At 36.3% G+C, this 27,568-nt stretch overlaps 1 protein-coding gene across 8 annotated transcripts in view; it reads left to right on the plus strand.

Annotated features, from left to right (window-relative positions):
- Window positions 1-27,568, plus strand: part of PIK3CB (phosphatidylinositol-4,5-bisphosphate 3-kinase catalytic subunit beta) — a 191,104-nt gene that overhangs the window by 114,833 nt on the left and 48,703 nt on the right. For 7 of the 8 annotated variants that reach the window (XM_073803775.1, XM_019934250.3, XM_019934248.3 and 4 more), the window contains 4 exons: window positions 8,977-9,228; window positions 10,617-10,713; window positions 14,546-14,676; window positions 16,963-17,013. In XM_073803775.1, coding sequence (XP_073659876.1) covers window positions 8,977-9,228; window positions 10,617-10,713; window positions 14,546-14,676; window positions 16,963-17,013 — 531 coding nt within the window. Of the gene's footprint in view, window positions 1-3,100; window positions 3,672-8,976; window positions 9,229-10,616; window positions 10,714-14,545; window positions 14,677-16,962; window positions 17,014-27,568 lie in introns of those variants that run through there. The other variant, XM_019934253.3, reaches the window with a different exon arrangement.

The following is a 27,568-nucleotide window of genomic DNA, read 5'->3' on the forward strand; positions in this document are numbered from 1 at the left end:
TTGTTGTTACTTAGTTTCTTCCTGAAGGAGGACCAAATAAGCATTTACTACATGATTTATTTTTCTTGAGCATTATGCTTTATTTTTGTCATTGACACATTATTTGTGAGTGACATTTTATTTTCATAGGTTTTAACAACTTCCATCAGCTATTTCAAGCTGGATTCATTCTATTGTTTGTGGTCATATATTCATAGGAATAATAGGCTTAGTTTAAAGTACCCTCCCCCCCACTCCAGCTAATTCTCTAGTTCCCCCTCCTCCACCTTTTTCTCTTTCCAGTGGGGTTACATAGTTGAATTTAAGTAAATTAATGCAATTATGGCATGACTTTCTTGTAGGTACACCTCATTCTTTTTAATTGCTACACAGGTTAGGAGTTCCTTTACAAAGTTGAAGAGAAATCTGGGGGGAAAAAGAAGACAAGGGGTAGATGCGGAGCAGGGAACTTTCTTTCCAAACTTTTTCCTTTTCTTAATGTACTGGCTAGGACTTTCAGTATGATGTTGAATAGAACCGCTGAGAGTAGATGGTATTAGTCAGGATTCTCCAAAGGGGGGGGGGAATAATAGGGTGTGTGTGTGCATGCATGTTTGTGTTCACACACACACACACACACAGACACAGATTTATTTAAGGAATTGGCTCACGTAAATAGTTGGCAAACTGGAAATCCAGAAGAACGGATAGTTTAGTCTGAGTCTGAAGGCCTGAGAACCAGGAGGCACCTATCATGAAGTTCCTGTTGAAGTTCTGTAGGCTCAAGACCCAGGAAGAGCTGAGGTTAGATAGTTAGGCAAAAGTTCTTTCTTACTCTAAGTAGGACAAGTGTTTTTGTTCTATTCATTTCTTCCACTGATTGGATTACCACCACCTACTCTAAGGAGGGTAATCTGCTTTTGTCAGGCCACCATTTAAATGTCAATCTTATCAGGGAAAAAAAAAAACCACTCTGACAGAAACAACCAGAATATCTGAATGCCCCAAGGCCCAATCACACGGGCAAACTAAATTAACCATCACAGTAGACATTTTTGTTTTGTTCTTAAAGAAAAGCATTTAGTGTTTCAACTTTAAGTATAATATTACCTGTAGGTTTTTCGTACGTGCCCTTTATTCAAGAAGTTCTCTTCTGTTTCTACTTAGCCAAGAGATTTTATCCTGAAAGGGATAGAAAAAGTTGCACTTTGTCCACTGCTTTTTCTGTATTTATTGAGGTGATTGTGTAGTTTTTATATTTTGGTCAGTTAATTTGATTGATTTTCAAAAGTTAAGACCAACCTTGCATTTCTGAAATATGTACTACACATTGAAGATGTAGTAGCCCTTTTATATATTGCTGGATTTGATTTATTAATATTATGTTATGAATTTTTATGTCTGTGCTCACAGGGAATATTGGTCTGCACTTTTCTTTTTGTGTAATGTCTTCCTCTGGTTTTGGAATCAGGAAAATGTTGACCTTATAAATTGAGTTGAGAAACCTTCCCCTCCTCAATTTTCTGAACAAGTTTATGTAGGATTGGTATTATTTCTTCCTTAAATATTTGGTAGGATTTACTCCAAGCCACCTGAGCCTGGAGTTTTTTTTATGGGAAGGTTTTAAATTAGAAATTTAATTTCTTTAATAGATATATAGATAGTCATATTTTCTGTTTCTTTTGTGTCAGCTTTGATAATTTTTGTCTTTTGAAGAATTTAAGTTGATAAATTTTTTGGCATTAAGTTCATAATAACCCCTCAAATTAGTGTTATGTTGCTGTGTAACAAATTACCACAAACCTAGCAGCTTAAAACAACACCTATTTATTAGCTCATATTTCTGTTGTTCAGAAGTCTGAGCATGGTGTGGCTGGGTTTTCTGCTTATGGTCTTACAGGGTTGAAATCCAGGTGTTAGTTGGGCTACATTCCTTCCCGAAGCTCTAGGGAAGAATCTGCTTCCAGGATGATTCAAGTTACTGGCCACATTCAGTTCCTTGCAGTTGTAGGCCTGAGGTTTTCTTTGCTTGATGGCTTTTGGCTAGGAATTGCTCTAAGTTACTAGAAGCACCTTTCAGGTCCTAGCTGTGTGGCTCTCTTAAGCATTAAATCCTTTCCTTGCTTTGAATCTCTTGCCAGAAGATCCTGATCCCTTTTAAGGGCTCACCAGTGGGTCAGGCCCATGAAGGATAATCTCCCTTCCTTTGTTTTATTTTGTTTTGGCCATGGCGCTCAGCATGTGGGAACTTAGTTCCCAGACCAGGGATCAAACTGGCGCTCCCTGTAGTGGAAGCACAGTCTTACCCGCTGGACCACCAGGGAAATCCCTCCCTTCCTTAAAGTAACCTATGTCATATAGTAAAACGTAATCACGGTAGTGAAATCCATTGTAATGGCAGTCCCAGAGATCTTACTGGGCACATGATTCTCTGGAGTCTGTAATGAAATCCTAGGTGTTCGGTGAAGATTCACTACTCTGCCTGGCTGGCATTTGAATGTCTTTCACTGTTAAAGTGCTTAGAATTCTGTAGTATACAGCTTCCTGGTTGATCTTTTCCCCACCTCGTGGCATTTCCCTTTTCAGGTCTGCATCTTAATATTCAGCAGAAGCCTTATACCAGTTTTGCTCAAAATCTAGAAGATGGTATTAGTGCAGGTAGAACTCAGAAAGCCCTCTAATTATAGCACTAGTTGGAATGGGTTCTTCTAACTCTCAGAGAGAGTGGGGATCTCCCCATTTTTTCCCTCTCTTTTTTGTTTTCTGTTCTTTTCTCTGTTCTTATTTGCCCTAGTATCCCAAGAAGTCCTGTGGCAGCAGTAGCAGAGCGGCAGTGGCAGAAGCAACAGCATTGGGGACAGGCCTAAAATGCAGAGTTGAGCCTTCCTCTTTGACTAGAGGAGTTGTAGCCCTAAGAGAATGGGACATGTCCTGATTGACCTCCCCCCTTTCCCTTTCTGTCCTTCTCTTTTTGGCATAGTTGTAGGAAATGTGGGTGAATAACGCCTCAGTTTTCTGGCTAGGTGACAAGAAGAGGGGAGCCCCAGGCAACCAAAAAATACTTGGATGATTTCAGAGTGGGACGAGCTCAGGAAACTTCTAGGTTTATTCCTGAGCTGTACATATATGGATCAGAGTCATAACTGCCTGTATACTTTGAGAACTGAACTGTGGCCTAAACCACCACCCAAGTCTCCGACTAGTCACTGTATGGTGCACATACAGGACAGATCCAGATAGCCCTGCAAAGGATTTGAAAACTGAACTGGTATTGGAACCACAACTCACAGAAGGTTTGTTGGAACTTGCAGCCTGAACCTAACCATTGTCTCCTAAAACAAACATCAACATTCTCTGTAGAATATAAACAAAACCGAGTGTCTTATAATAGTCAAAATGTGTAGGATATATTTCAAAATTAATTGGCATATAAAGAACCAGGAAAATCTCAAGTTGTAGGGACCATGAGAATCAACAGCCATCAGTGCTGAGATGACATAGATGTTGGAATTATTCACAAAGCTGTTAAAGTAGTTATTATAAAAATGCTCTAACAACTAAGGGCGAAACACAAACAATGAAAAGGAATGGAAAAATAGAAAGTCTCAGCCAGCATATACAGTTGTCCATCAGTATCTGCAGGGATTTGGTTCCAGGACCCCCAGAGGACACCAAAAGCCTCAGAATTTCAAGTAAGTTCCTTATATTAAATGACATAGTATTCTTATACAACCTATGCACATCCTGTACTTTATTATTATTTTTAAAATTAATAAACATTTTATTTTTGGCTGCATTGGGTCTTTGTTGCTGCACTTGGGCTTTCTTTAGTTGCGGCAAGCAGGGGCTACTCTCCATTGCGGTGCATGTGCTTCTCATTGAGGTGGCTTCTCGTTGCGGAGCATGGGCTCTAGGTGTGCGGGCTTCAGTAGTTGTGGCACACGGGCTCAGTAGTTGTGGCTCATGGGCTCTAGAGCGCAGGCTCAATAGTTGTGGCCCACAGGCTTAGTTGCTCTGTAGCATGTGGGATCCTCCCAGGCCAGGGCTCGAACCCATGTGCCCTGCATTGGCAGGTGGATTCCCAACCACTGAGCCACCAGGGAAGCCCCACATCCTGTACTTTAAATAATCTGTAGGTTACTTATAATACCCAATACCATGTAAATGCTACATAAATAGTTACTGGAGTGCAGCAAATTCAAGTTTTTCTTTTTATCACTTTCTGGAAGTTTTTTTCCGAAATATTTTTGATCGGTGGTTGGTTTAATCTGTGGTTGCAGAACCTGTGGATAAGGAGGGCCAGCTAATTAAAAAACTCTGGGGAAGAAAAAAACCCTCAATGGGGCTTCCCTGGTGGCGCAGTGGTTGAGAGTCTGCCTGCCGATGCAGGGGACACGGGTTCGTGCCCCGGTCCAGGAAGATGCCGGCTCCACATGCCGCGGAGTGGTTAGGCCCGTGAGCCATGGCCGCTGAGCCTGCGCGTCCGGCGCCTGTGCTCCGCAACAGGAGAGGCCACAACAGTGAGAGACCCGCGTACCGCAAAAAAAACCCAAACCAACCCTCAATGGACTCAATAATGGAAGTAGTGTGAAAGGAAAGAGTAGTGAACTTGAAGATTAATCAATAAAATTTTCTAGTTTGAATGGAGAGAAAAATGGTTGGAGGAGAAAAAACTTCAAAGCGTCTCAGATACCTGTATGACAATATCAGAAGGTCTAACTCGTGTGTAATCTGGATCTCAAACGGAAAAGGGAAGGAATGAAGCTGAGAAAAACTAAACTAAAGAAATCATCACTGGGAGCTTTCCAAAGTTGGCAAAAGACATAAATATAACACGTTTAAGAAGCCCAACGAACCCTAAGCGTGATAAACCCAGAGAATTCCAAGCTCAGATATACTCCGTATCAAAACTCATAACTTGACTCTTCCTAGTTAAAAATCATAACACCTCATAAGCCTAGTTACATGGCTCTCACCACTCCTAACCTGTTAAAATAGATATAACCTAGGAAAGAAAAAACTATCTTAATCTTTTTATCTTCTTATTTCAGTACCTAGAACACTCAATAAATATTTGTGCAATGAATGAATACATTTTAATGTAACTGTCTCTAACATCTTTATATCCTTAGTTAAAGGTAGCACAGGACTCCTCCCACTAAGCCAGAACAAACCTGCCTTTTTATTGTAATATGCTTCATGAAACCCTGGGAATTTCAGCCTATTCACGTTACTGATCTTTTTTTGGGTGTCTAATATCAGAAGGGTAAATGTAGTGGATTTTGGCCATATCGTCGAACAAGAAGGAAATTAGGTGTTGATGTTGGGAAAAAGTTTCACATCTTGGCCAACATAACATTTTTAATTGGTGAGTTCAGGAATGCGGTCTCTGCAGGCTTGGCACACCCTTGCTGTGGCACAGTTGAACGTCCTTTACATAACAAAGCCTGCCTTCTCTCATCTCCAAGTATTCTGGGACTTGTGAAAAAGTGTCTTTGGAAGCTTACTGAAGTTGGACAATGAAACATGTGACTGTAATTAAACATGATGGTCCTTTAAAATTCTCAACTTTTCAGAGCCTGAAGGTGATTGAGACAAAGCATCAGGAAATGTGACAATTTTGACAAACTTTCACATGATATAAATTTAGAGAATGGTTTTTCTTACTGCTTTTTCTGAAAACAAAACCCTTTTTTTAATGTCTTCTACTACAGGAAATTCTAAGCTCAGAAAACACAGATTTTTTCACTTTATTTTAAATGTAGATAGTTTTTTTTTCTCTTGTTTGTTTTTAACCATGTATGAACTTCAGTCATTTTAGTGAATTACCAGGAGATTTCGCAATCAGACATAGTCCTGATGACTTGGTCTTAAATATATCACACTTTGACTATTAGAGAATGATATTTCAACAGTTTTCTTCAGAATGTGCAGGGTCATTTTTGTTTATTGTTACCCCACCCAAGTTAGATTCATTCTTTATTGTTATTCTTTTCCACACCACACCCTTGGCTGTTGCTGTTTACAGCTAGTATAGGACTTTCCTAGGTCATTATACTTGAGTTCTTTTTTGAGCTTTGTATCCAACCGATCCATAATTTTACTGTGTTCCATATATCTGAATTTTGCCAGAATTTGGTTGATAGAACTATAACCAGCATTTTTTGTTTTGGTTTTTAAGTATAAACATTTATTGAGTACTTATAATGTAGTGGGCTCATTTGTTTCTATTTCTCAAAAACTGTCAAAAACCAAGAGACGCAAATGTTTTTAAGCTCAGCAATTTAAGTAGCTTGTTTTTATCACAAAAACATGGAAAAATATTTATTTTTAAACTTGTGATTTTTCTGAATAAACTGTATATTCTGTATCCAAAAGGTGATAAATTCATAAGTCTTTAATGTCACTGAGAATAAGAATTGAATATCATTTTTATTCTGAAATGCCTATCTTCCATCCTATCATACGAAAGTTTTATGTATGTTTTGTTTTATTTATGATTTATCCAATCTCATTTCACAAATGGTTTGAGGTAAACTCGCTTGCGTGTCCCCCACCCCCCCACGCACACCCAGTCTCTCATATATACACAAAAAAATATACAAAGTGTGACTTTTTAAAAAATAATCGAGGATATTTATTAGTTGAAAAAGCCAAGAGCAAGATTTGCAGCAGGTAGTTATATAATAGGATCCTGTATAACTGCTTGATGTGGACTACCGATTTCACTCTCTGCTGGCAATATAGATAGTAGCCAAAGCAAAGGAAACATGATCAGTTATAATATTTAGAATCTCTTGAGATAAAAATAATCTAGTTATTCATATGGTTGTAGTTCATCCTTATGTTGGAAATGGAGAGATGTTTAGCAGTTCCTTATGAAGGAGACATAGTGGGTGATAAAGTGCGCACCAAAATCCCTGCCAACATCATTATAGTAGGTAAAATAATGTTTCACATATCCGTCTCTTACCCAGTCTTTCACTGGGTAGACTTAAAATATAATATTGACAGTGCAATTCAGAAAAAATCATTCTGTGTGATACCAAAGTCATTCTGTGTAATTCAGTCTAAGTGCTATACTCAACCATCTGAGTATTTAGTTGAATGGTAATATTTGGACTTTCCAAAGAAATAAATATATTGCATGACTTTCTGGAAGTCCCATATATGTATTTTTACTCAAAAATGGGTTTGGATAAAGATTGGGCAGCAGAGACTTTGTTGTGGCCATTTAAGCTCGGATATATATATATATATATATATATATATATATATATATATATATATATATATATATATATATATATATATATACGATCAAAGCCTAGAGTGGAATTAAAGTAGTCTTATAGACATGAATTTCCTACGTGGGTTTTACATATGAATAGATGACAACCCCATCCCATCAGCCATACACCTTTACATGGAGATCTGTGGAGTGTCAGGTGTTTATGAATTAACCTGCATTTTTCAGGAAGAAAATACACTTTAAGCCTTCTACTTCATGTAACATACACCCTATCCTCAATCTGCCCCACCCACATGACTTCAGAATTTAGTAACAATGATCTGTCTGTAGTTGGTAAGTATTGGATTCTGATTTTTATAGTCGGTACATAATTTGGTGTTCCTCATTACTTGTTTTCCTTATAAATAATAGTTGTTTAGTATTTTATTGCCCTAATGTTTCATAACTTCTAAATAGAGTAGATTGACAGATAGGACATATCCTTCAGAACATGTCATCTTCAAGTAATAGACAACCAGACAAAACAAGTAGCTTAAATAGGGCTTTCAGAGGAGAGTAACTCTGTGGAAGTTCTCAGCAGTGAAGGAAAGGTAAGAAATAGTTCTTGTAGTGATGAAAGAATAATTTTACATTTGGCTTTGGTCGGTCATAGTGCTGGTCTGCCCAGTAATATTTGGCATGGAGGAGAGGCAGGTAATCAGGTTTATCCAGGACATGAGCCTCAGATGAGTATGGCAAAGGAGAGACAGGCACTGGCAGAGGGTTTCGGTGAGGGTGAAGGCAAACAAAGCTAATGGAGAAATGGGGAGGTGTTGATTATTGAAATGGAGGCCTTAGTGAGGGCAGGGAAGTGTTCCTTTGGGAGTGTTGGAGTGAGTTGGAAGGTGAGATAGTTAGAGAGTAAGATGTAGGAATTATTGATTTGGAGGTGCTAGGGTGTGGTAAAGTCAAATTCAGGGTGAGATCGTGGATTGTGTGGCTGAAGGGAGTGAGAGAAAGTACTGTGGAGATCTTGATGGCAAGGTCCTCAGAGGTCAGATGGATTGTTTGCTTCAGGCATGTGGACCCTACCTCAGTACCTCTTAGTGGTTTACCTCCTGCTCATATTCTTCAGATCTTGGAAAACAATAACTAATACCTTCTTTGTAAGAAAATTGAAAAAACTGTCCTACCTTTGCTTATGGTTCTCAAGCCTTTGCTTCCAGCCCAGATATCTATTCAGTTCCATTCTCTATTTTCACATGGTACATACACTTTTATTTTTATTTTTTTTGCGGTACGCGGACCTCTCACTGTTGTGGCCTCTCCCATTGCGGAGCACAGGCTCCGGACACGCAGGCTCAGCGGCCATGGCTTACGGGCCCAGCCGCTCCGCGGCATGTGGGATCTTCCCGGACCGGGGCACAAACCCGTGTCCCCTGCATCGGCAGGCGGACTCTCCACCACTGTGCCACCAGGGAAGCCCGATAGTAGTTTTTATATTTATGGTCTTGGTTTCTTTAGACCCATTTATACCATTGAGACCTTTTGCATTTTTTAGCTGGTCTGCTTAGTAAGTGAAAAATAGGTTATACTAACAGTGTGGTGAATTATATGCTGATGAATTATAGTCTAATGGTTCTGTGGACGAATATGCTTTCCTAGAGTTTGTCTGCTTCTGCCAGTATGCATTTCTTCATTCTCCCAAATAAAGGTGTTTTAGTGGTGCAGTATTCATGATTCTGTATTTGTCTCCATCATTACAGGTTCATGTCAGGGCTGGCCTTTTTCATGGTACCGAACTCCTGTGTAAAACCATCGTAAGCTCAGAGATATCAGGGAAAAACGATCATATTTGGAATGAACCACTGGAATTTGATATCAATACTTGTGACCTGCCACGAATGGCTCGATTATGTTTCGCTGTTTATGCAGTTTTGGATAAAGTGAAAACGAAGAAATCAACTAAAGCTATTAATCCCTCTAAATATCAGACCATCAGGAAATCTGGAAAAGTGGTAATTATATACTAACTTCTGAAAATTTTTTATAATGGACTAATAATAACATAATGGAATAATTTAAAACTTTGAAATAATAGAGTAATATAAATGAAATTATGTCATACAACTTTTGTCCCTAAGAACTGATTTCTAAAAAAGACAGTAAGTCTCCATTTTATGTCCTTGTCATTTTTCTTTTGGCAACTTTATTTTAGTATATGTCATACTGTAAGTGTTCTATTATAAATGTAATCCTTTTTAGAAAATAGTTTAAAAAGAATGAAGAGATTTAAAATATTACAGGTCCACAGTCCTTTAACTGAAGTTTCAGGTGCCAGATATGTTTGAGAATTCAAAATTTTATGCATTTTAGAAAGATCATAGATCACTCAACACACCTTGTAGGGTCTGGGACACAACTCTGTAATCAAACACATCAGTTTCTAGCAGTGAAATATATGAATATTCACACTAAATGAGACAAATGAAGGCTGTCATTTAGCTTCATGTTATTTCTGGTCATGTTTTACTGTTAAATGAGTTATGAACAAACCTTTAGTTGTCAGAGTTTCTTGGACTTTGAAATTGTGGATAAAGGATGGTGAACGTGTTCTTATGTTCTCATCTTCCATTTCATATTTTTATTCAAGTCTTTTTAATTTTCTTCTTTATGGAACGTTTCTTTTTGGAGGATGGAGACATGAATTTTATGCATTTTAAAAAGTCTGGTGACTATATTTATCTACATGAATTTGTATCCTTTTATTCTTAACATGAGAATATAAGCCTTTCCTCTGGTTATTATCATATAGTTTTTTAAAAAATGAATTTTATTGTCTAAAAAGTCACATAAGAGTTATTTCCTTAGTTTTTTTCCTCCACTGATAGAGAATTTTACTCAGAGTGTTCAAGTATTTATAGTTTTTTCATAGACTGTGACCGGATTAATTAGTCTGAGTGTCTACGTAAAAGTCCTATTAGCTTGGTGCCTCCTTTTTAGAAATATAAATAAATTCTACAATACCTAGAGACATTGCCTTCTGCTAAATTAAGATTTATATAGACTGAAAGATCTTAAAACATATAATCTAACATCGCACATATTTTCTTGAATCATTAAAAATTCCTCACCATTTGCAATGGCTGCACAATAAATATTCTACTTTTTGGATACTGTATTTTATTCTGGGACATTAATTGGCTTTTAGGATTTTTTTTAACCATTATAAAGATGTTGAACATCTTTCCATGTACATCTTGTTTTTATATTGGATGGTTTTGGAGGAAATCATCTAGAAAGCTAGAAACTTCTAGAACTAACATTATTGAAGCAAAGGGTATGTGCGTGTTCACACCTTAAAGTTTATTCTTAGTATATTTACGCAATGGTATCTTTTCAACAGGATTATCCTGTAGCCTGGGTAAATACGATGGTTTTTGACTTTAAAGGACAGTTGAGATCTGGAGATATAATATTGCACAGCTGGTCTTCATTTCCTGGTAAGATTTACATCCTAATCCTTAGTGTTAAAGAATAATTTTTGGCATGTGGACTAGTTAACATTTTTTTATGACTCACTCTTTTTTCAGTCCAGTTAAGAAACCATATTTTTATTGTTTATTCTAAAACAGATTTCCCAAGATTATTTTAATATACTTAAAAGTGATTTGTATCTGAATATATTTATTTTGATAACTGTTTTCTCACTTTAAATGTTTTATTGTTACAGGTTTTTGAGACATTCTTCTAAGGAACAATGTCTTCTTTATAACAATCTCTGTGGTTCCTAGTTGTACTGAATTTCTGCTTCTGCACTAGAAGGAACATTAACTAACATGGGAAGGATAGTAAAGACACTTCCTCTTTAGTTGGCGTTATCTTGAAATTTGAGCTAAGAGGAACACCTTTCATAAGCCTATATTTCTCAAATGCTACTCAGAGTATCCCTGTGAGGTAGATGGCTTTGTCCCATTTTATAGATGAGAAAAGTGAAGTTCAGCCATAAGTCAGTCTTACATAATTGGTTCTTCAAACCTAGGATTTGTGCAAAAGATTGCCTGACTCCTTCCATTGTTCCCACTGCTTTCCCAAATGTGGGAAATTTTCAGTGTTATCTTTGCATTATAATAGTGAGGGGTTTTTTTTTTGGTCTTCATAGTTGGTTAATATATATAGTAAAATTGTGCCCTTACTTGCATTTAAAAATTATTTTGTGGGTGACAGACTTTTAAAAATGTTCTATTTTAGTAGCTGCTACCTGAGAAATTGCTTTTGGATAATCAGTTATCCATGAACATATTTATAAACTGCTCATATCCTAGCATTTTATTTGTGTATATTCTTTTATTCCTACCTTTCCTGCATATACCTCCAATAATTTTCACTAATCACATTATTCCCCAAATATAGGAGAGCAGTGTGCTCTTCTTAAGAGGAACTGTAGTTTCACGTTAGAGTAAAAATTATTCATTTCAGCAGTAAACTTTTTTGAAAATCTTAATTTAGACTCACACATGTTCTCCAAAATCAGTAAGCAACTTAACTGATATTTTTAGAAAAATTGACAATTTTTTGCAATTAACTTGGCATATCATGGACCTGAATTTATCTCTAACAAAATGTTAGAGATGTTTGTTCTGCATGTTTGGTTCTAGAATTCACATTTATCCTAGTACGAGCAAGCCAGAAACACAGGAACTACAAATACTCTAATTTCTAGAGTACCTAGGTCATCATTAGAAGGTTTATAACCACATTTATTGGTTGCTTTTGTATTTCCAGAATTCTTCATGTATATAGAAGAAAATACAAATATAAATTTCTACTTTTCTCCCTATTCTTAAATAAAATAGCATATTCTGTGCAGTGTTCTGTTCTCCGTATGTTTGGGGCAGATAATACTAAATTGGTACACTTGACTTTAGATAGGTTGCATTTGATAGGACTAATAAATATAATGCTACTAGATAGCACAAATATAGGATATTAATTTGCTGAGAAATCAGCTTCAGAAGTGTATAAATTATGAGAATTCCTTCAGTCCAGGTCAAAATGGAATCCGTGAGTTGTGAGAGTATTAAACAAGATAAGCAAAGGGTTGATTAAGGAGCTGAAACTTGTAAATATTGGATGGGTCAAAAAAGTGCCTTCGGTTTTTTAAGTAAAAATAAAAGATACATTTTTCATTTTCACCAAGCACTTTATTGAACAACATACTCACCTTTTTGTTCCACCACCTTCTGCCATTTTCCAGGCAACTTCATAATTCCATCTTCCCCAAACTTTTTATCTTTTTGAGAAAAGAACTGTTCCAGGTGCCTTTTACAGTCTTCTGGGGAATTGAAATTTTTTCCATTAAGAGAATTTTGTAAAGACCAAAATCAATGGAAATCCAAAAGTGCAATATTTGGCGAATACAGCTGGATGAATCAGAACTTTCCAGCCAAGCTATAACAGTTTTTGCCTGGTCATCAAAGAAACATGCAGTCTTGTATTATCCTAATGGAAGATTATGCGTTTTAGATCAGTCTGTTGACTAATTCCAGACGCTTTTTGTCGAGTGCCGCTTTCACTTGGTCTAATTGAGAGCAGTACTTGTTGGAATTAATTGTTTTGTTTTCCGGAAGGAGCTCATAATGGATGACTCCCTTCCAGTCCCACCATATGCACAACATCACCTTCTTTGGATGAAGACTGGCCTTTGGTGTGGTTGTTGATGGTTCATTTCGCTTGCCCCACGATTTTTCCCATTCCACATTGTTGTACAGCATCCACTTTTCATTTCCCGTCACAATTTGTTTTAAAAACGGAATGCTTTCATTACGTTTCAGTAGAGAATTGCATGCGGAAATATGGTTAAGAAGGTTTTTTTTGCTTAACTTACGTGCAACCCAAACTTCAGAGCAATTCACATAACCAAGCTGGTGCAAATGATTTTCAGCACTTGATTTGGATATTTTGAGTATGTCGTCTCTCTCTCGTGTGGTATAACGCTGATTGTTCTCAATTGATGTCTCAATATGATAGCTATCAACTTCAACTGTTCCACCCGACCGCAGAGCATTGTCCAGCGAGAAATCTCCGACACGAAAGTTCGCAAACCCCTTTTGACACATTCGAACAGTCAATAGCACCTTCTCCATACACTGCACAAATCTTTTTGTGTTTCAGTTGCGTTTTTACCTTTCTTGAAATAATAAAGCATAATATGCTGAAAATGTTGCTTTTTTTCTTCCATCTTCAGTATTAAAATGTCTACACAAAAATTCACCAATTTTGATGTCTTTTTTTAAATGCACGCTGATATGACAGCTGTCACATACAGTCTAACAAAATTGTTTCGAATGAAGTTAAAGACAACTAAGTGCTATTAGAGCCATCTTACGGAAAAAACTGAACAAACCTTTTGGACCACCCAGAACTTTGTAAAGATTTTCTAGCTTTGGGAGATAATTCTCAGTGTGCATACTACCTGGACATTAGGCCTGGACAGAATGTACTTTTATCTTTTATTTCCTTAGGAAGTACAAAAGGACAACTGTGCAAAAAATCAGTTATAAGAAAAGAGAAATTAGTTTGCAGAGGGGAGACTTTAGTTGTACTGCTAACTCTTGTTTTCTCAGAGTTTAATGTCTCTTCAACAGTTCACTTCTCTGTGAAATGAGAAAGTTATATGAGCTCTAGGGTTTAAGATAACATTGAAATTCTGATTCACATGCCCAGTCTGTGAATGGAACATATTTAGGGTGGTAGAGAAGAGGAAGGAGTGCCTTGAAGAATGTCACAGTTGGTGAGGTTAAAGAAGTACCACTTGGATGGAATGTTTGAGAAACTACCAGAGAAGGTGTTTAACTACATCAGCAGTTATGAGATCATAGAGGAACATTACCAACATTAGGTTTGTCAAAAGGAATGTTATTAGTGACTCTCAAAATATCAGTTTGGGTACTGTGATGACCATGGAAATCAGAACATATGTGATTAAGAAATTGATATATAGTGATGAAATAATAAAAATTCCTATGGACCACCTAATTTTGAGGGGACGAGAGCAGTTCCAATTTTTTTTTTTTGTAGATTGAGAATACTTGAACACATTTGAAGAAAGAGGTGAGATAGCTATTAATTTCTGTTAACTTTTTCATTTTAAAGATGTATATAAACTCATATTCAAATTTTGTGCCAAGCATTAAGAAAATTAGAGGCTTACTGATACTGTCTGCCAAACTTCCTTAGGTGACACACTTCTAAAGTAATGGATTGAAATCCATTAAACTTTTGTTTTAGTTTCAAAAACATTTCCTAAGAATCAAAATTATTTGCATGTTTTAGATGAACTTGAAGAAATGTTGAATCCAATGGGAACTGTTCAAACAAATCCATATACTGAAAATGCAACAGCTTTGCACATCAGATTCCCAGAGAATAAAAAACAACCTTATTACTATCCTCCCTTTGATAAGGTAAGCTGATTATTTAAAGGTCCACTGTGTATGAAATAATTGGATTATTAGTTCTCGACTCTATATGTTTATCATTTAAGCGATATATGTCTTTCTCTTTCAAGACATCAAATACATTTACATCTTGGTTCAGGGGAAAGACCACTGAGCAGGAAGCCAACTGTATTTAGTACTGGCTTTATCACTGACCAGGTGAGACATGGCCCCTCTGGAGTTCAGATTCCTCATTTATAAAATGAGGAAATCATAATTGTTCTCTGAGGTCCTTTTCAATTACAGGGGCTATAAATGCATTCATATGTAACTCTAATAAACATGTGAAACGTGCCCAGCATGTTGGTTCAGATTAAAGACAATCACTACTGTGTTAGAGTTGGTATTCAAAGAACAGATTATTTATGTTGAAAATATGGTAAGACTTCCTAAGGTGCTGTTATTTTTGTAGAATCTATAGCAAGGGCTTCTATTTCTCAACACATTTCCTTAGTCTACAAGCTGCATGTTTTGGGGATATGGAGAGTGTCTGGTGGGGTTGAAAACTGGGCTGTGATCATTTATATGTTAAGAGAGCTGAGCTGTCATATGTTGTACCTTCAGGTTTGGCCTCTTTGATTCAGGTATGATTGATGCTGATTTTCGTGAGGAGATCTTTGAGCAAATTCTCACATAATAAACAGGAATTTTATTTGATTTACTTAATCCATGTGAGACCAAGCTGCCTTTAAAAATTGGTATTATACTAAAATTTCAACTAATCTACCTATACACTTAATTGTATTTAACATTCAGCACTATCAGACCTATACAGAGTAGATTTTAAATATAGTATGTAAATTAAATTAATGTAACTCAAATGTTTCTTTACTTTCAATTTAGTTGAATTTTATCCACGTTAGAAGTAATTTTTCATTTCATTTTTTAAAAAATGTTCTTCCGATCAGTAATATACAACAAAATTAAAATTTGTGATTATTACAATAGTAGAAATCTCACATGTCAAGAGCCATATACGTTAGTGTTACACAGAGTAGAATAAGGTACATTTTGATGCATCCATTACATTTCTGCTATGGCTTTATTCCTTAGAATAGGAATTTATCCATAAACTATAGCTACTTGTGATACAGTTAAAAGTCCAAGCTCTGACTTTTTTTGTGTTCAATTATGGTATGTGTTTAGCAGTCATTTATAGTTTCTTTTGGATCAAATGAGGTGCTTTTTGAAGTGTTTTTACAAATATAACATCTTGGGCAAATTTAAGTATTTTTGATTTAATATTTCAAGATAAGTCCAGTTTCTTTAAAATGTTCTGTTTCAGCATTGTTGTCAACAGAGTCGTCTACAACTGGCCACTAAACTTTCCTTTTGCCTTTCTGATCCCTTGGAGAGCCTGTCTTTGAAGATCTACTTGGGATGGAGATTTTAGTCTTTAAATATGTATAATATATTTATATTTATTGGTTTTCTTTTAATTGTACAATTTTATATATGATCATTAAAAATATAATGCAGATATAAAAAGTGAAAGTTCCTTGTATTTTTATTTAACGTTTTTTGCTGTACTTGTATACATTTTGCTTTTCAAATCAACTTTTATGGTTATTGCTTAATTTTATTAAATATAATCTCATTTTATCACATAACAACCTTATGAAATAGGATGGCTATTACCAGTACATTTTACACATAAGGATTCAATTAAATTATTTGTGGAGAATTAGTCAACTCAGTAACTGGACATGGATCTTCAGATTTTTTTACCTGCTGAGTCTTCCCAATAGACTAGTGGGTTCCCCATCTTTTCAAGAATCAGAGCCTCTTTTGAACTTAATGAATTTAAAAAATATTTTTAGGTTCTCCCTTGACATTACTTCTACTTTTGATATGTTAATTCAGAAGAAAACATGACAAATGACAAAAACTTATTCTTTGTTTTGTAACTCTTACATAACTTTGCATTTTCTTAACCAGAAAATATTTACCTATATTAAAATTTTGTTCACATATACAAGCCACTGCTTATTTTATCTATAGACAATCCTAGTGTACCCTGGGAGTTAACAGTCCTTTATAGTAATACCATTGCTTCCTGGTTGTCAAGAGTTTGAAGACTGGGAATCACTGCATAATACCATTTTGCATTTAAAATTCATGCTTACGTTATAAACCATAGAAATGCCAGATCATATGTAGCTCCTTATAGTGTATGTACAAGTGTAGTAATTTACACTTAAAATTTTATGAATACAAGAGCCAAATTTTAATTTTCTTAATTTTTTTAAACAGATTATTGAAAAGGCAGCTGAGATTGCAAGCAGTGATAGTGCTAATGTATCAGTAAGTATCAAGGTTTTAAAATAGCCCTTATTACAAAGTTGTGTTCATTATTAGTTACCTTCATGTCATACAGGAGACCATACTCATATGCAAGAACAGTCTGAGTGTGCGTGAGTATGAACATGCTAATATTTTGTTAAATGGCAGCTGTTTGTGGTTGGTCTGTGTTCAGGTGGTAAGCCCTTTTCTGATACAAGCACAGGTTCAGCAGGTAGTCTGTAAGGGATGCTATGACACTTCATAGATTAACAATACCATCTTTTTAAATATTATTCAGTTGAATGAGGAGGCTGTAATTTTCTTTATTTCCCTGATATAACAGAGCAGGTATATTCAAGGCAGGTTTCACAATGCTGGGGACCCAGGTTTCTTGCATCTTGGCGCTCTTTCATGTTAATATGTAGTTTTTGTCTCATGTAATATTGGTGCTTCAGCTTCCTACATTACTACTTTCCAGCCCACAGGAACAGGAAAAGCAAGACTAGAGGCCGTACCCATTCTCTTTGAGGATATCATTAATATGCTCATTTCTGCTCACGTCTCATTAGCCATAATTTAGTCATATGGCCATACCTAACTACAAGTGAGGCTTGTAAATGTAGTCGTTAGCTGGGCAGTCCTGGGCTTGGCTAAGAGTGAGAGATTGTAGTTAATAAAGTAAGAAGGGGAGAATGCATATGGAGAGACAAATAGCAGTCTTCTGCTGCATACACCATTCCCATAGTTTCTGCCCAAAGACTACAAAATAGATTACTTTGTTTATTTAGTTTACAATATATATAATATTTCTACCATCTGTATTTTTTAATTTAATTTTTTGACGTTCACTTTAAGACTTGGCTGAGTTTTCATCTGTTTTTTTCTTTTCATGTCACCAGTTTATAACTTTCGAGTGACTTTAGTAATGCCATTCTATATAGAATGGTAATTAGATAGAAGCCAGGAGGCAAATGGAGATAATGTATATCCTTTTGTTATTTGCACAGAATGAAAGCACTATTTAATGTTGGTTAGTTGGAGAAACATCTGGCCCAGGCTGTCTTCTTTTTTTGTTTGCTTCCCTTTTATTCTTTTTTTTTTTTTGCGGTACGCGGGCCTCTCACTGTCGTGGCTTCTCCCGTTAAGCAGCGCAGGCTCAGCGGCCATGGCTCACAGGCCAAGCCGCTCCGCGGCATGTGGGATCCTCCCGGACTGGGGCACGAACCCGTGTCCCCTGCTTCGGCAGGCAGACTCTCAACCACTGCGCCACCAGGGAAGCCCTTGTTTTCTTTTTTAATTTAAGTATAGTTGATTTACAGTGTTTCAGGTGTACAGCAAACTGATTAGGTTTCATATATATTTATATATTTTTTTCACATTCTATTCCATTATAGATTATTACAAGATATTGAATATAGTTTTCTGTGCTATACACAGGAAACTATAGTCAATAGTTTGAATATAGTTGATTATCTATTTTATATATAGTAGTGTGTATCTGTAATCCCAAACTCCTAGTTTATCCCCTCCACCTTACCCCTTTGGTAACTGTATGTTTGTTTCCTATGTCTCTTTCTATTTCTATTTTGTAGATAAGTTCATTTGTATGTTCACTTAGTATGATAATCTCTAAGTTCATCCATGTTGCTGCGAATGGCATTATTTCATTTTTTAAAAAATCTATTGAAGTATAGTTGATTTACAATGTTGGGTTAATATCTACTGTACAGCAAACTGATTCAGTTATACATATATATACACATATTCTTTTCCATTATGGTTTATCACAGGATATTGAATGTAGTTCCCTGTGTTATACAATAGGAATTATTTCATTCTTTTATGACTAATATTCCATTGTGGTGCGTGTGTGTGTGTGTGTGTACGTGTATGTGTGTACATGCAAATGCCACATCTTTATCCGTTTGTCTATCATTGGACATTTAGTTTGCTTCCATGTTTCGGCTGTTGTAAATAGTGCTGCTATGAACATCGGTGTGCATGGATATTTTCAAATTAGAGTTTTCATCTTTTCTGGATATATGCTCAGGAGTGGAATGGTTGGATCATATGGCCACTCTATTTTTAGTTTTTTAAGGAAACTCCATACTGTTTTCCATTGTGGCTGCACCAGTTTACATTCCCACCAATAGTGTAGTAAGGTTCCCTTTTCTCTACACCCTTTCCAGCATTTATTAATTGTAGACTTTTTGTTGATGACCATTCTGACTGGTGTGAGGTAGTACCTCATTGTTGTTTTGATTTGCATTTCTCTAATAATTAGAGATGTCGATCATCTTTTCTTGTGCCTGTTTCCCTCTGTACGTTTTCTTTGGAGAAATGTCTACTTAGGTGTTCTGCCCATCTTTCTGTTGGGTTGGTTGTTTGTTTTTGATATTGAGCTGTATAAGCTGTTTGTATATTTTGGAAATTAATCCATTGTTGCTTGCATCGTTTGAAAATGTTTTCTCCCATTCTGTAGGTTGTCTTTTCATTTTGTTTATGATTTCCTTTGTGGAAAAGCTTTTAAGTTTAACTGTGTCCCATTTGTTTATTTTTGCTTTTGTTTCAGTTACTCTAGGAGACAGATCCAAAAAAATATTGCTCAGATTCATGTCAGAGTGTTTTGCCTATGTTTTCCACTAGGATTTTTATAGTACCATTTTGAGTTTATTTTTGTATGTGGTGTTAGAGAATGTTCTGATTTAATTCTTTTACATGTAGCTGTCTAGTTTTCCCAGTGCAGCTTATTGAAGAGACTGTCATCTCCATTGTGTACTCTTGCCTTCTTTGTTGTAGATTAATTGACCATAAGTGTGCGGATTTATTCCTGAGCTTTCTGTTCGGTTCCATTGATCTATGTGTCTGTTTTTGTGCCAGTACCCTGCTGTTTTGATTACTGTAGCTTTATAGCATAGTCTGAAGTCAGGGAGCGTGATTGCTCCAGTTCCATTCTTCTTTCTCAAGAATTGTTTTGGCTTTTCCACAGGCTGTCTTCTGCTTTACCATTAGAGTTCTCAAAAATTTCAGTAGCCTTTCATTGCAAGTTATCTGCTACTACAAATACTTTAAGAGTATAGTTGACCCTTGAACAACACAGGTTTGAACTGTGTGGGTCCTCTTAAACACAGATTTTTTTCCATTAAATAGGTACTACAGTACCACATGATCTGCAGTTTGATTGAATTCATGGATGCAGAACCTTGGGTACAGAGTATCAACTGTAAAATTATACATAGGTTTTCGACTGCGCAGGTGGTCTGCATCCCTAATCCCCATGTTCAAGGGTCAAGCGTAGCTCTCTTCAATGAAATAAGTTTATTATAAGTATACACTTACCAGCTTGTCTGACAATTACTGAAACATATAATTACAGTTTAAGAAATAACACTTATATAGGCCTATCTTCATTCTCATGCCTATTTTTAGTTACCTTTTATTAGTCTTAATATTGCTTCTTGAACATCAGAAGCGTAAATTAATTTTTATTATTTCTGCTGTGCTACTGCTACCTTACCTAAATCAGAGAGTTCCCTCCTTACTGACAATGCAATATTGTTGCCCGGATTTTTTTTTTTTTTTTTTTTAAATAATCCCATGTTCAAGACCTTCTTTGTGGTATGTGGGATCTTTTTTAGCTGCGGCATGTGGGATCTTTAGTTGTGACATGTGGGATCTTGTAGTTGCTGCATGTGGGATCTTTAGTTGTGGCACGCAAACTCTTAGTTGCGGCATGTGGGATCTAGTTCTCTGAGCAGGGATCAAACCCAGTCCCCCTGCATTGGGAGTGTGGAGTCTTAGCCACTGGACCACCAGGGAAGTCCCTCTTGCCCAGGTTTGATGTACTTTTTTTTTTTTTTTTTTGGTGGGTACATTAATAAATTGTGTGAAACCAAAAATGAAAGTTTTTAAAATAACTGCCACTTACCTTTCTCGCCCAGAGATAACTATATAAACAGTTTAGCTTTGTGTGTAAACATCTATATATTTTAAAAATATATGAGATCTTTATATATGTAGTTTCGTCCTTTTTCATGTAACGAATTTTATGGATCTTGTCATGTCTGTGTGAAGAGCTCCACTGCTCTGTTTATAAAGCCTTGTTATATTATATTTCATGGCATTAATTATTGGTAGCCATTAGTTATTAAATATTCATACCTCTACTGATGGATGTTTTGCTTATTTCTAATTATTTTCCACTGAAGCTGTGTTGCAATGAATACCTTGTACATCTTTATATACATGTCTGTATTTTGTACGATGGATTCCTAGAAATGAAATTATAGATTGAAAGGTATGTCCCTTTTTAATAAGAATTCTGCCAAATTGCATACCCTAAAAGAGTTAAAATTTACAACACACCCACACTGTGAACATAAAAATGGTGGCACATTATTTTAACTTGCATTCTTTTCTTATTGGTCAGGTTGGAGTTTGTTTCTTTTTTCTTTTTAAAATTTTATTTATCTTTTAAAAGATTTCCGTTAATTCCTTTTTCATGGCTATAATGTCACCTTAGTTCTCTCTGAGGAATTAAATAATCTTGTTTTTGAAGTGGTCTTGCTTCTGCTTTTGACATCTATCTATCTTCATATGGGTTTTTCTCAATATTTGGTGATTCTTAGTTTAGCTCTTTTGTACTTGTGACTCCCTGGTTGTTTGCTTATTCGCTGTAATCTGTGTTCAATATCTGTAAGACTTAGGGTAGACTGTGCTGAAAATGGGTCTCCTGTATGAAGATTTCCATACCTTCTGAGATCAGGTGGCTCCTTATGACTCAGTACCCATGCTCCTCACCTCAGTCTAGGGCTGATCCCACTGCTGTTTCAGCTCAGCATAAACAGAGCAAGGGGCATGCCTGACCAAAGCAGCTGCTCCATATGCAGATCCTGTGATAACTCCCCTGACGATTCCCCCTGGCCTCCTCTCATCCCTTGTATCCTCTGATTCTGAGCCGGAATGCCTCCTGGAACTGTGTGTTTCACTACCGCTAGAATCTCAGCAGATCTGATCCTTGATGCTATCTACTTTCTCTCATTAAAGGATTCCTATGTTATGCATTTTCCCTTGTATCCTAGAACTGTTACTGATTTATATTTTTATATTTATATATTTATTTATTTATTTGGCTGCGTTAGGTCTTAGTTGCAGCCCACAGATCTTCGTTGCAACATGCGAGATCTTTTGTTGTGGTGCGGGCTTCTCTTTAGTTGTGGTGTGCGGGCTCAGTAGTTGCAGCATGCAGGCTTAGTTGCCCCGCGGCATGTGGGATCTTAGTTCCCCAACCAGAGATCGAAACCGCGTCCCCTGCATTGGAAGGTGGATTCTTAACCACTGGACCACCAGGGAAGTCCCACTGATTAGTATTTTTAAATACTTAAGGCACTTCATGGTCTTTTGAATGAAAGGAATGAAGAGAACTAAGTTCTCATTCCACTGTTTAATCCACTTTCATGTATATGCCAAGAGCATGTTACATTCCTTAATAAGATCATGGTAAGTTGACTTGTTGAATTGTGTGTACATTTATAGGTGTATATATATATTAAACATGTATACATATAATATGTACACACATACAATTTATTTTTGAATTTACCAACACCTTACTAAGGAACTTAAACCTGCTCTTGGAATTAAAAAAATTTTGTTTTAATTGTGGTAAAGTACACATAAAATTTACTGTCTTAATCATTTTCAAGTGTACAGTTCACAAGTGTTAAGTATATTCACAATATACTTAAAACATTGTTATGCAATTGATATCCAGAACTTTTTAATCTTGCAAAATTGAAACTCTGTATCCACTAAACAATTCCCCATTTTCCCTTCCCCTCAGACTGTGACATCCACTGTTCTACTTTCTGTCTCTATGAATTTGACCATTCTAGAAACCTCATATAAATGTAATCATACACTATTTTATCTTCCTGTGACTGGCTTATTTTTCCTTCCTTTTTAAGGCTGAATAATATTCCATTGCGTGTATGTACCAGATTTTGTTTATCCATTCATTCATCAATGGACCCTTGGTTCGCGTCCACATTTTAGCTATTGTGAATAACGCTGCTATGAACATGAGTGTACAATATATTTTTGAGATGTTGCTTTCGATTCTTTTGGGTATATACCCAGAAGTAGAATTGCTGGATCATATGGTAATTCTATTTTTCATTTTTTGAGGAACTGCCAGTGTTTTCCACAGTGGCTGTACCATTTTACATTCCCACCAACTGCAAAAGGATTCCAGTTTTTCCATATGCTTCCCACCACTTCTGTTCTTTTGATGGTGTTAAGCCTAATAGGTGTTGGCAATTTTTTTTTTTTTTTTGTCTGCATCAAGTCTTAATTGCGGCACATGGGATCTTTGTTGCTGTGCACAGGCTTCTCTCTAGTTGTGACATGGAGGCTCCAGGACACGTGGGCTCTGTAGTTGTGGCGTGAGGGTTCCAGAGCCCATGGGCTCTGTAATTTGCGGCACGCAGGCTCTCTAGTTGAGGCTCATGGGCTTAGTTGCCCCAATGGCATGTTGGATCTTAGTTCCCTGACCAGGGATCGAACCTGCATCCCCTGCATTGTAAGGTGGATTCTTTACCACTGGACCAGCAGGGAAGTCCCAGTGTTGGCATTTTTTTAAACAGGTGGTTGCCAAGGATCGTGGGTCTGTAGAATAGAAAAAAATGTGATCTTTGTGAATTATGATTATTGAATTGGCAGCTTTTGATCTTCCTATCCAGTGGTTCTCAACCTGAGGCTGTTTTGCCTTCAGTGGGGCATTTGGCATTGTCTCAAAATTTTCTTAGTTATCTCAAGTCATGGGAGGTTGTTTCTGGCACGTAGTGAGTAGAGTTCAGGGGCTGCTAAACTGTCTACCATGTACAGGACCATCCTCCTACAACAAGATAGCATGGGGGCTGAGAAACCAAATCTTAATGGCTGGCTTTTGTTAATGAAGATGATGACTCAGCCTTTAGTTCAGAGGTTCTGGGGATCTACCTAGAATGTTTTCTTAGTAGAATGATTTGGGGTCTTTACAGCCTTCAATTTTAGGGAAGGAAAGAGCAAACATTTTTTTAAAAATTTCAAACTCACTGAAAACTTGGGAGAAGTGTACAAAGAATTCCCATACAACTTTCATCCAGCTTCCGCAACGGTTAACATTTTACCACATTTGTTTTATTGCTTTGAGTGTGTGTATTCAGTTCTTTCTGAATCATTTGAGATGAGGTGGCATACATCATGACATTTTATCCTTTAATTCTTCAGTGTATATTTCCTAAAAACAAGGACATTCTCATAACTAACCAGAATCAATTCATAAAAATCAGGAAAATAATATTGATAGAGTTCTGTTGTCTAATTCACACATTCCATTCATATTTAGCCAGTTGTCTCAATAATGTCCTTTATAGGTCCAGGAGCCAACTCAGGATTACTTGTTGCATTTCTTTAACGTGTGTCTTTAGTTTTCTTCATTCTAGAATAGTTCCTCAGTCTTTCCTTATCTTTAACGACTCTGATGTTTTTTAAGAATACAAGCCGGTTACTTTGTAGAATGTCACTCAGTTTGGATTTGCCTAATGTTTTGTCATGATCAGATTCCAGCTACGCATTTTTAGCATAAATAGATTGAAGTGGTAGTTTGTTCTTACTGCATTTCACTCAAAGGCAAACAATGTCAACCTGTCCTATTACTATTGACGTTAATTATTATCACTTGGTTAGGATAGTGTCTACTAGGTTTTTCTACTGTAAAGTTAATAAGTAAGTATTTTGTGGGCATATTTTGAGACTAAGTAAACATACTGTTTCACATCTAACTTTCACCCACTTGTTTTAATATTAATATATCTTGCCTGAACCAGTATTATTACAGTGGTTTGCCGTGCTGATTTTCAAATTTATTTTCCTTTTGGATTTGTTACTTGACATACCATAGGGTCGAGGTTTTTCTTCTCCCCCATTTATTTACTTACTTAAAAAAAAATATTGGATTTGTGATTTCTGTTTTATTTAATGACTTATAATTAGTAACTGTCATTAATTTTGATGTTCAGATTTTACCTAGATTTGGCCAGTGGCAACCCATTCATGTTCCGTCTTGAGTCTTTTTGACATGGATTCCTATGAACCTTAACATATTTACTTATTTGCTCAATCCTCTGTAATCAATCTCCCAATCATATAAACATCTTCTCAGTCTCTTTCCCACCAGCCCTGACTACATGGGCTGTCTCATCCCCAGTTGTGTGTTGGTCAGTCTGGCCAACACATAGTTAATTCCATCCTTGACAAGCACATGGCTAACACGCTGTTTTGAGTTTCTAGCCCCTCTGAATATGACAGATGAGTTTTCCAGGCCCACCACCCCAGTAAGGAATGGGAAAGAGCCATAGTCTTTTTTTTCATTTGCTTATGGCAAGATATATATGTTGTGTTTTATTTTGGTTAGTAATCACTATTATATCATAATGTGTATATAATTATGAAAAATTAAACATAAAAACAAAGCAGAGAATATAGGTGTTAACTTTCATTGCTTTTTACCACTACTTTAATGCAAGCATTTTAACATGTGTGTAAGTTCATCAGTTGCACTACAGTGTAATTTTTCATTGCTGATTGTTTTGAGTTTTGTAAAAGGATGTAAGATTCTGTGGGTTTTTTTTGCTTACTGCCACATTTCTGGTAGTTGTTTGTTTTTACCTTGGCTTTATCCAGTGCTGTGCTTTTCATAGCTCAGTAAACAATCACACTACAATTATACAGCTAACCCCCTGCTCTTCCCTCTTCATTTATTCCTAGGTCTTCAGGATATTTACTTACAGTAGGTCTGTAGCGTCTAATTTTGATCCATGAAATTACAGTAGTCTGCTAGGTTTTGGGCTATTTAACCTAACAGCAGTCTGCCTTTCTCCGGCGTGAACAATTTATACTTTTTGTTGTTTGCAATAACAGGTTTCACTTTTATATGTAAGTGTAGGAGTTACATTTTCAAATTCTGATAACTTCTCTTGATCATTTTGCAAAGAAAAAAGAAACTCAGTCAATTTTGTAAAATAAAGCATACCTTTTTAGATTGAGGCACTGAATATAAAACTGTAATCATACATAGAGAGAGAGTATGTGTGTGTGAGAGTGTGTGTGTGTGTGTGTGTGTGTGTGTGTGTGTGTAAGACTTTATTTTTGCTAAGAGCATTTTAGACTCACAACAAAATTGGGAGGACCGTACAAAGAATTGCCATATATCCGTGCCCCTGCACATGTATAGCCTCCCTCATTATCAGCATCACTTACCAGAATGGTACGTGTATTACTAAGGATGAATCTACATTAATACATCATAACACTCAAATGTCCATAGTTTACCTTAGGTTTCATTCTTGCTGTTGTGCATTCTATGGGTTTGGGCACATGTATAATGACATATATCCATCATTATAATATCATACCAAGTAGTTTCTCTGCCTTGCAAATCTGTGCTCTGCCTATTCATTCCCTCACCCTACCTTCTATCCCTGGCAACCACTGATCTTTTTATTGTCTCCATAGTTTTGCCTTTTTCCAGAATGTTGTAGTCAGCATCATTTTACCTGTAGCCTTTTCAGATAGGCTTCTTTCACTTAGTCATATGCATTTAAGGTTTCCTACATGTCTTTTTGTGGGATGATAGCTCATTTCTTTTAGTGCTAAATAATATTCCATTGTCTGTCTGTATTACAGTTTATCCATTCACCTACTGAAGGACATCTTGGTTGCTTCCAAGTTTTGGCAGTTTTGAATAAAGCCAAATAAACATCCGTTTACAGGTTTTTGTGTGGGCATAAGTTTTCAACTCCTTTTGGTAAATAGCCAAGGGGCATGATTACTGGATTGTATTGTAAGAGTATGTTTAGTTTTGTAAGAAATCGCCAAATTGTCTTCCTAAGGGATTGTAGTATTTTGCATTTCCGCCAGCAATGAATAAGAGTTGCTCCACATCCTTAGTAGCATTTGATGTTGTCAGTGTTCTGGATTTGGGCCATTCTGTATGCAGTCATATTTCATTTTTGTTTTAATTTGCATTTCCCTGCTGACATATGATATTAAGCATCATTTTATATATATATTTTTGCCAACCGTATATCTTATTTGATGAGGTGTCTGTTCAGGTCTTTAATCCATATTTTTTTGTCTGGTTGTTTTCTTGTTGTTGAGTTGTAAGAGTTCTTTGTATATTTTGGATAACAGTCCTTTATCAGGTATGTCTTTTTGCAAATATTTTCTCCCAGTCTGTGCCTTATTGTTTCATTCTCTTGACAGCGTCTTTTGCAGAGCAGATAATTTTAAATTTAATGAAGTCCAAGGTATCAATTCTTTCAATGACGGATTATGCATTTGGTGTTATAGGTTAAAAGTTATTGCCAAACCCAAGGTCATCTAGATTTTCTCCTGTGTTCTTCTAGGAGTTTTATAGTTTTGCTTTTCACGTTTATTTTTATCTAAGTCCGGTAGTGTCGGTCCTTCAGCGTTGTTTTATTTATTTTTTTTTTGCGGTACATGGGCCTCTCTTGGCTGCGTTGGGTCTTCTTTG

Source organism: Tursiops truncatus, chromosome 4 (assembly GCF_011762595.2).
Source record: "Tursiops truncatus isolate mTurTru1 chromosome 4, mTurTru1.mat.Y, whole genome shotgun sequence".
Taxonomy (NCBI): domain Eukaryota; kingdom Metazoa; phylum Chordata; class Mammalia; order Artiodactyla; family Delphinidae; genus Tursiops; species Tursiops truncatus.